The 10,500-nt window shown below is 40.8% G+C and overlaps 1 protein-coding gene across 2 annotated transcripts; it reads right to left on the bottom strand.

The window, feature by feature from the left end:
- Nucleotides 1-476: 476 nt before the first annotated feature.
- On the bottom strand, nucleotides 477-6,403 carry LOC104958527 (putative nuclease HARBI1). Of its 2 annotated transcripts, none has more exons than XM_010786271.1 (2): nucleotides 6,154-6,403; nucleotides 477-2,444 (listed from the first exon to the last, which is right to left on the bottom strand). In XM_010786271.1, the coding sequence occupies exon 2, from the start codon at nucleotides 2,321-2,323 to the stop codon at nucleotides 1,616-1,618; it is 708 nt and encodes a 235-aa protein (XP_010784573.1). In that variant the 5' UTR covers nucleotides 2,324-2,444; nucleotides 6,154-6,403; the 3' UTR covers nucleotides 477-1,615. The 2 variants fall into 2 exon arrangements, with proteins under 2 accessions (XP_010784573.1, XP_010784580.1); XM_010786278.1 differs by lacking the exon at nucleotides 6,154-6,403 and adding an exon at nucleotides 2,689-3,639.
- Nucleotides 6,404-10,500: the final 4,097 nt, after the last annotated feature.

Consider the following 10,500-nt stretch of genomic DNA (forward strand, 5'->3'; position numbering starts at 1 on the left):
GAGTTTCTGCCATAGACTGTAAAGGTTTCTGCTCATGGTGAAGCAACGTGTCTGCGTGTTAAGGTGGAACCTGAGCATTCAGGTTGATCACCTCTCATTATAACTCGTTATAAACCTATAAAACTATAAATATTAAACTTTACTTCACGTGTTCATTTGATAACAGCTGTTACATACCTGGGTGAAGGTTACAGTTTATTTAAATGAAAGATACAACGTTACTCCACACTCATGGTTCAGTCCACCTTAAGAAATAAGACCGACCTCGGAAGCAGTTGTGTTTTTAAAAAAAACTTTATTGACACGAGTACACTTTTTTATAAGAATATAGTCTAAACCACAGAAATGACTCCGAAAAAGCTGCAGATAGAGCCATAAGAAATTAATGCAACTGATTTCATCCGAGCGGTTTGGCTTTATGAAGCAGGCACGCAAACGGTTACCTCATGACCTAAACGATGACGCAATGACGCATTACCAGTCGGATTCTGGGCGGTGTGAAAAGAGCCAGAGCTAAACCGAAAGAACCAGCTCTGAACCTGAAAGAATCTAACAAGGAGCTTGAACCGGAGTTGCGTTGGTGTGAATGAGGTATCGGAGACATTTCTAACCCTGTTCGAAAAAATGGTCGACAAAATGTGATTGATTTCCCCCCCCCCACCATTGGCCATTTTTATGTTGATTATTGATGTTACTTGTAAAGAGTTGTTTTTGTTCGCTTGTATTATTTATTTGGAAGAGAATAAACCTAATTTAACGTACTGTCCTTCATGTCTTGAATATTGTATGGGTATATAGTAAATACAGGTAGACTGGTGATGAGGATGACATTGCTTCTGCTTGATTGTTACCTAGATGGCTACATTGTTCTGTGTGGGATTGATAACGTAGAAGGAAAACTTTTGCACAAAATAATGTTGTGCACGGAACAAAAGTTTTTTTTTCAAAATCTGAATATTAACCCTGCATATCAGCATTTTAAATAAAGATATGTGTGTGCGCTTCATAGGTATAAGGCATTAAAATATACATGCCATTTACGGCATTAATTGCTCATGTCAAACCATTTGTAGAGTTGCACTCAAAAACAAAAGTGATTGTATTAGAAGACCTGTGTTCATTTTCTGAACCTTTGCTCTGTGCTCCTATAATGCGATTGAATGATCCAAGAGGTAAGGACATTTGTCTCCAATTTGGGATTATGCATTAAGACAATTGAGGGAAACCAAGTTTGAAATCAACGTTGCACAGGTTTTTTTTTATTTCACCTCTTTTTGCTAAAGTGAGAAGTGGAGCTTGCTAACAAACACAAATTAAATCAGGTATGTGTGCACATAATTTAAAAAACACAAGTTAACAGACAACCACGTTTTGCCAAAAAAAACACAAAAAAACAAAGTTAATTTGATGTAATCGTGCTCTCTCAGGTGTGGTGCCATTTGGACAGGAGCAGAGTTGTGCAGCAATCCTGTCCCTTAGGTGGTGTCCAGGACTTTCCTGTCCACATGCTGCGGCAGGGGGAGGATTCTGGTCCCCATCTTCAGGGGGGAAGGCTTCAGCATCCTCAAGAACATCGTTCATGTTTATGCACAGAAATGCACAACATGAAATTATGTCAGGGGCAAAGTTTGGACTGACCTCCAGCGCTTTGAAAAAGGGTGGCCCTCCAGCGAGTCTTTATCCTTCCAAAGGCTCTTTCCACCACAGACCGAGCCCTGGCATGATGCGCGTTGAATCTGGCCAGCACCTGGCCGTGAGGGACCTTGTAGGATGTGAGTAATCCTACTGGTTTTTCCAGGCAGGGATAACAACCGTCCCCAAGGAGGAACCAACCAGCTGGGGGAAACAGTGCCTGGCAGAAGATGGGGCTGTTGCGAAGTACTCTGGCATCATGAACGGAGCCTGGATAGCCGATGAAGACATCCAGGAATCTCCCAGTTGAGTCACAGATGGCCTGCATCTGGATGGAAGGAAACAGCTTGTAGTTGATGTAGTTCTTGTGGTACTCGTTTCCTGGAGGTTTGATGCGAATATGGCATCCATCGATCACACCAGCAGCACGGTGAAATGCAGGACTCTTTGCAAGCTGACAGAAGCCGTCTGCAATCTCTGGCAGCTCATCTTCGGTTGGCAGGGAAATGAGGGTCTTCAGGTTGGCCTTTATCTTCCCGATGACGTGTTTGACGATCCTGTGGACCGTCGATTTGGGAATCCCGAATGCTGAACTCACCACAGAGAGCGATAGTCCATGGGCCAAGCTGTAGAGGAGAAGAAGCACCTCGATATCTTGCCCCCATCCGTGGTCCTTTTGGGAGGGAAGCATCTGCACTAAATAAGCCACACCGCTTAACTCTAAAGTCCTTCTTTAGACAAGCTTCAGGGTTGGCATACAAGGCGAGAATTGGGGCAGTAGCATTGAGCTGCATGTAAAGACCTTTTCCCCCCTGTAAAAGACAAACACAGGACACAGTATTGTTAAAATACTATACTCCAAGATATCACACACACACACACACACACTAAAAAATATATGTCCCAATGCCGCCACCCCCCCCGCTCAGGCAGCAGCACCCCAAAGCAGTAAACCTAGGGGAGACACTATCCTGTATACACATACAAAGTTAATAGGCTATTATATAAGAAATAAAGTTAAGAGAATTGTTGCATTAGCAATATTTAAATGTTTACCTGCCACTGGCACATCGCTAAGATGCGCCTCGACCTTCTGCGCCTTCCGTTGGATCTTGCCATTGCACCCTCTAACAGGCAACGGATAGCAACGCAGTTCCATGCAGCCGAGATATGTGGGACAACATAACGTCCGTTTCCGTTTCGTGCGGAGAGAGGGGAGGTCGTCCCAATGCAGTGCGCTGTATTTATACCCTTAACCCTTAATGGAGGGAACTTCATTAAGCTGCGAGTGTGGCTACAGACGGAGTTCACTCCGTCACGGAGGGGTAGGGTCTAGGGAGTGGTTTGGGATTGGGCCTCAATATAAACACAATGGCAAGCAGGGTCGTCCCTCCCTACAGGAAGATCACGCAGACTGCGTGGGGTCTCAAATGCGGCGCACCTATGCGTTTATGCGGCACAATTAGTGTGGCGCGGCACCCCTGCTGATCGCTCCTCTTTTGGCAGCCATGTTGCCTGTTTCTATGGCCAGTCTGTACTTTGTCAACATCTTCCTGTGTTTAACATCAGTCACTGTGGTCAGGTAGGCTGCCACAGAGTACTGTCTTTTTAGGGCCAGATAGCATTGCATTTTACTTTGTATTTGGGATTTAGTGCTCCAATAAGTGAGGTCGTTTTTTGTGTGTTTTGTTATAATTTGGTTGACTCTAATTATAGTTGTGGGCTCAGACTGGTCTTGAGGCAGATCACCGGTTTGTGAACAGAGTGTCAGGACCAGCTGAGAGAGGTGACTCTTTTCCGTATGAATCTCTTGATACTGCAGGGCTTTGCGGTGGTAGGAGTGGGGGTCACTTTCTTTTAGATGTAGCCAATATTTAATTGATCGTTTCTGGATTTTTATTAATAATGGAAATGTGCCTCATCATCTAACTTTGCGTGGGGCCTCAAGTTAGCCAGGGACGGCCCTGATGGCAAGGCAACTGCTGTTAAGGAATATATTTTTCATGCCAGAATGAGCTATCCATCAGCAGAGGAGATTTCAACCCCTACAAATTAATATTTAGTAGAGAAAACTTTGGAAAATGACAACCTTAAGTCTTTAGAGTTAATCATCTACCAACTTGACACACTGTTTGGTGTGATATTTGAATGTTCCTCTCGGCAGGTCAGGTCACATTTTTTAAGTAACCTTCCAAACCCTGTGGGCAAAGTATTTGCAACCCCATCTGCTTCATGATTGGCTATTTGCAAGAGGATGGTATCCACCACAGTTGTGTGCTGCTCTTTGTTATGAAGGCTCGTGTCCCCTGCTCTCCCTTCCAGATGTAAGTGGCTCTACGGCGTTCTCCATCGTTTCATCATTGAAGCAGTTGAATTTTATAAAAGTATATCAGCATAATCAAAAATCCCCTTTAAAATAGGGTGAACGATTAATCGATTTTAAATTGAAATCGCAATTTGAAATGATGCGATTACCAAATCGCCAAGCCTGCGATTTTTTTCCTTGTGTGTCAGTCATCCACACCAATCAGAAGTGCTGTGCTCCACATGTACCAACCATTGTTAACCAATCAGAAGTGGCCCATGATAGAAGGTGATCCAAGACAGATTGATCCAATCACCTGCCAAGTATTTTTGAAAGTGCCTGTTTCATGTAAGTTTAGTTCTTTCACTCGTAGCTCGGGCTGCGGGGGTGCTAGAGACGGGAGCACATTGATGCGACCTTCCTAGCCGGAGATATGGCCGCATTTTACAATAAACTTCCATTGGGTCGCTTAAAAACAAATATGGCAAATCGAATCGCAATATTTGTCAGAAAAATCGCAATTAGATTTTTTCCCAAAATCGTGCAGCCCTATTTTAAAGCATATCAGAAAACACAACTTTGATCTGTGTGCTATAACTATTGCACAATGGATAGAGTCAGTGGTCTGTAACGTGTTGGAACAGCTCCAACAGCTCTGCTCTTTTTTCTCCAACATAGCTCTTTCTAACCTGGAGGCAAAGTTCCATTTTGCTGGAGGAACACGTAGGCACACGAAAAGATTCTTAAATAAAAGCCTGCAAACTGTTCATCCAGACAGCATTGAGCTACTTTATTAGATCTGCATTAATTGATTCATTTAAATATTTGTATTGCATCTCAGATATGACACAATGTTTGGGTACATCACATAAATGAAAGATATAAAATGGAAAAAAGCATCATTTTGTGAGTTTTTTTTCATGATAAATTAATTGTTTTCATGCTCTTCATTCCCTCATCTGCCATAATAGGAAGCTAGACAGCTTTCAAGTCACTCATGTGAGAATGTTCAGTCATCTCTATATGGTCCCATCCCTAATCTTATACATATATGATATATATAATATATCATATATATATATATATATATGATATATATACATACATACATACATACATACATACATACATACATACATACATACATGCAAGTATTGCTAATGCCATTGTTTTTCTCAGCCTACCTAGAAAGAATTCCTCCAGCCGCCACTGTTTAGCAAGTGTGCAGAGCAATGTTGATTTAAAATAGCAATTTGAAGGCTTGATGTGTAAAAAGATATTGTGTATATTACCCCCTCGAACCTCCACACAGAGCCCCCCCTCCCCCACATATCAAATCCCAATTTAACCCCTGCTATTAACCCTTGTTGAGAGAGAGCTTTTCAGTGGTTGTGGGCACATGTCAGTCATAACCAATAATATTAATCCACTGGGTCTTTACTTTGTTTGATGATGGAGCAATGAAGGCTTTTCTTTTGATTCCTGCATATGAGGCGTTACCAGGTTGTGGCGTGGAAATAACAATGGCAAACAGAACAACAAGAACAACAAGTATTCTGATGGCAGGGATTTTCAGTTGGCTTGAGTCAGTCCTATGGCACATAAACCCCATATCTGGTTATAAATTGCTCGATATTACACTATTTTGGAGGGGGGGAAAATATCTTTACTCATTTGTGAGGATCTCAAGACGCAGAGACACATTGCAAAGCCATGAAAAATGCGTATTTTGCATTAAATGTCACATTTAAGTTAAGTTTGTTTCATAGTTAGGCTATGATTAGGGTTTAGTTTGTTGGTCAGTCTATACACACCTTTTAAAGAAACACTATTTATAGCACTATTTTATCGCAATGGATCTATCACCAACATGAATACAACCTGAATACCTACCATTAGAGACAAGAGTCAAGAGAGTGACATTTGCAGAAGCTCACCTAACCAAACAACTAGAGCACAAAGACGCTTAAAAAGGATCATAAAAAGCCATTCACATAATGGAAAGGGAAGCTAACGTTGTACTATTTTACACATGCCGGTTAACTGACACAACTAAGAAAGTTGCAGAAAACACAACTTCGCAACTCTGCTCCAAGTCCACCAGCAGCAGAGAGAGGAAAAAGGACCCGAAGTGATGCAAAATAAAATAGCTGTCAGATTTTGTTGAACCGATTAAGTTGCTGTTAAGGCTGCAGTGAGCCCAAAACAACACTAACCTGATTTCGGATAAACGGCAGCCATGATGTCATCGTCCCTAAACTTGAATTCCTGTGCAAACTCCAGGCTCTCTAAGGAGTGAGTTTCTCTAGGAAGCAGAAATCCCTGATACTGCAGACTCAAGCCGCCAGAAGACATGTTGAGAGCGTTGACTAGAAGCTGTTATCAGCTTTGTTTGCAACTGGCAACTCGTGTACATAAAAGCCAAACACAGACAGACATACAAACTATCACGTAGGCGTAGGAGTGACTTCCATGATGCATTCATAACTATGGGAAAAATGAGAACTCACACATAAACGCACTTAAATGACTGAAACCTAATTACCCTACATCAAAACCTCCAAGACTATACATTTCTGATTTATTTGTGTTTACTTTATTATGGTGAGCTGACTTTTGTTGGGCAATCAAGTAGTAGCCTAATTCAGTACTAAATCAAAAATGAATTGAAGTTTTGCCAATCTATTCAAGTTTTTTTGTGGTTAGATTCTTGAAATAACTTTGGATAAAACAAGCTAGATGGGACTTTTACGTACCATGGATGAGAGTAACACATTCGTCACTTCCGGGCAAAAATGACAGCTCCGCCCAATTTTGGGGGAAAACAAAGTTGTCATTTGAATGGCGGTCAATTCAAATTCTGAAGTTTTTGCCAACCCGATCAGAAACTTAATTGGATCTTCAAAGAGCCCGATTACAATGGCCAGACAGGCAAACAATCACATTAAATCATTGGAAATCGACGAGCGGGCTCGATATATGGTTAAATATAGCAGTTGGCGAGAGTAGCATGAAGCTGCAGCGTCGGAGACTGCAGTCTCAGGACCGCACTCCTACGCACTAGGACCGCACTCCTAGGACGCTCGTTTATCATGACACTGCCACCTAGCGAGTAGGAGACATGAATATGAACGACAACGCACAGAGTGTGAGTAATGTGAAGTGCTTTTAAAGTTTTATTTGTTTAAGATTAATAACAATTCCGGTGTCTTGAAATGAAGTGTGATTAGCTAACGTTAACTATGATAGTCTTAAGGCAAACAATCACCTGTTAGCTTATGATAGCTTCTAACTGTATTAAAGGTACTAAAAACAATTAGAAAAACTTCAGAATTTGAAATCAAGCAGGGAGTTTCATACAAATACTTGGGTGTAATGATTGACCATATGCTGTCATGAAGGATCACATTGAATATCTTTGCAAAAGGACAAAACAAAGAATTTATTTTCTCCGCCGTCTTAGGTCTTTTGGGGCGAGCAGAGAAATTCTTCTGTTGTTCTTTACATCTGTGATCTTGTCTATTCTGCAGTACTGCAATACTACCTGGTACAAATGTTTGTCAGCAGCTTTAAAATCAAAACTGCTCCACCTGTTAAAAAATCTGCTCCAAGATTGTTGTTCAAAACATAATCTCTGACCCAAACCATGTTCTGAACATTGAATATGAACTGCTACCATCTAATCGGAGTTACAGGGTCCCACAATTCAATAAAGTCAGACTGAAGCACTCCTTTGTGCATCAGTCAATCCTCACAGTAAATATAGAGCTAAATCCCAGATCAAATGCACGCTGAACTTGAGCATGTTTTCTCTCACTGATTGTGCTGTTATGTTAAATGTTTGTTGTTTGTGTTTCATTTATTGTGTCTGGATACTTGTCTGTTGATCTTGGATATGGAGCTGCTGTGACGCAAGTCAAATTTCAGACTTGATCTGACAAATAAAGTATTATCGTATCGTATTGACCGCCATTCAAATGACAGCGTGTTTTCCCGCAAAAGTGGGCGGGGCCGTAATTTTCGCCAGGAAGTGACGTAGGTGTTATTCTCATCTTGAGAGGTGAATTCCCGCCCATCTACTTCCGACCCGGGACCTTATTTCGGAAAAATTATGTATTGAAGTCAATGGGGAAAGAAAGATTATCTTTCGATCCTGTTTGAATTGTGCCACGAATTGCACATATGATGTTTGTCAATCTTAAAAGATTATTTGTCGTAAAACTTTTGAAATATAAGGCTATGAAAAATGCGCAACTAGAAATGAATACAAATCCCAGAATCCCGGCCCCGCATGCTGGCTCTTACGGAACCGACTAACTCCCCTTTTGTATGTACAGCTATCAACATGCCCAGACTTGTAGTGATTTTCACCTCTTTTAATACTTTTCGCCTCATTCTGAAAGAAAGAAGTGAAATATGCCAACGTGATGACCGTCTTGGTGTGTGGTGCGAGACGGGAGATGAAGTTCATCGAGCGTTTCACACAAAAAATGTTTTACTTCACATTTTTAAGACACATTTTTATTTTCTTGATTTGCAAAATTATCTTTTAAATAGACAAGCATCATATGTGTAACTCGTGGCACAATTCAAACGGGATCGAAAGATAATCTTTCTCTCCCCATTGACTTCAATACATAATTTTTCCGAAATAAGGTCCCATGGAGGTCCACCGGAAGGGGAGGGACTTCGCCTCTCTATATACTCAAATTAGCCCATGTTAGTACAGACATAGCTATACTTGAATTGAGGCACAGCATTGTTTCCTTCAGACCACTTGAATTACAGAGTGCTAAACCATTGGTGGTTATTTGCTTAATAGCATCAAAAATATTATTTTTACCCCAGCTTTTACACATTATCACAGATGTACAATGCAGTTTTTATTTTCTGCTTTGCTGTGTAGTTTAACCTTTCACAGCTACTTTATTTAAAAGTGTTTTGAAGGGTTTAAATACAAATAATGAATTTGTTTTATGATTCCTGGCAGCTAATGTTAAAATTATTTAGACTGACACAAAAATAAACTATCTATTCAGTGTTGCATTAAAAGACAAGAAATACCCTGATGGAAGGTCAAAAAATAACAGGATTTTCTCTCAACCAAACGCTGGACAAATAAAGAAGAAACTGTCAGTGAAGTCTTTCTATGAAGCGATTTGTTCTCCCTTGTGAAATAAAGATAAAAATGAATAGTTGGATTTATCGAGCAGCTGCTGGGTAATTGCTAAGTAAGCTTCTACATTTTCCATCTCTCCCCGTGACATGCAGCTTTGACTTTGAATTAAAAAAATTAAAACCAGACTTGAAAACAAATCATATGTTTATTCATTTTGAAATCTATCATTACACTTATTTTATTTTCGGGTGATTGACACGCCCTGGTGTGTTTGCTCTTAGTCGATGAGTGTGTGTGTGCGTGTGTGTGTGTGTGTGTTCCTCCAGAGAGGCTGCTGAGTGTGTTGACTGTGTATTTAGGGAGCTTTTAACTCAATATACGCCTCAAACCCCATGGCAACCAGGCCTTTTCATTCCTTTGCACATCACCATGGAAACACTGATGTTCATTACATTTCCCCCTCTCGTTCTTTGAAGATATTAAGACAACATGAGAAAAGAAGAATCAATATTCAAGCAACCAACTTTAACCATATGTACATAAACATTCATCCACAACTGACACTGTAATACACCTCCTGTTGTTTTGTCTGTCTGACTGTTTGGTATTTTTTTGTTTGTTTTACTCCAGTTTTTTCTATAAAGCGATCTTGGGTCCTCTGAAAGGCGCTGAAAGTTATTATTATTATTATTACTGTTTGTGGTTGCATACAGCATGACAGATCTGTTGTGGGACGTCCTGTAATCCCTGATCGGCCTACTGTATTTGCAGACGTTACATATACAGTATATTCAAGGGTGACTTTGCCACTGAAACACACACACGCAAATACGCGCAAACACATTATGTGGACTTGGATTTTGTCACCAAAAAGAAGGCGAGTCCCCACAATGTATTTAAACAGATGTATGTCCCCACAATGTCAGTAACACAAACACATGACAAAGTAAACACACACACAAGCATTATGATAACTTGCATCCAAAAGGAAGGTGAGTCCCCACAATGTGAGTGTGTAGACAGATTTATGTCCCCACAATATGAGTAAAAAAAACACACTTCACAACACACAGACATGCAGAGTTATTAGGAAGCCTTGCATGTTGTCACCAAAAGGATGAGTCCCCACAATGTAAGTGTGATTTATGTCTCAAACAAATTAAACACAAACACAAAAACACACACACACAGAACAGAATATACACACATAGGCACATGACTTGCTCACATGCTCGTAAGGACTTGATAGATGAGTAAAACACACACACACACACACACACACACACACACACACACACACACACACACACACACACACACACACACACACTCTCTCTCTCTCTCACACACACACACACACACACACACACACACACACACACACACACACACACACACACACACACACACACACACACACACACACACACTCTCTCTCTCTCTC

The sequence above is a fragment of the Notothenia coriiceps genome, unplaced genomic scaffold (genome assembly GCF_000735185.1).
Source record: "Notothenia coriiceps isolate Sejong01 unplaced genomic scaffold, NC01 NC01_scaffold00001030, whole genome shotgun sequence".
Taxonomy (NCBI): domain Eukaryota; kingdom Metazoa; phylum Chordata; class Actinopteri; order Perciformes; family Nototheniidae; genus Notothenia; species Notothenia coriiceps.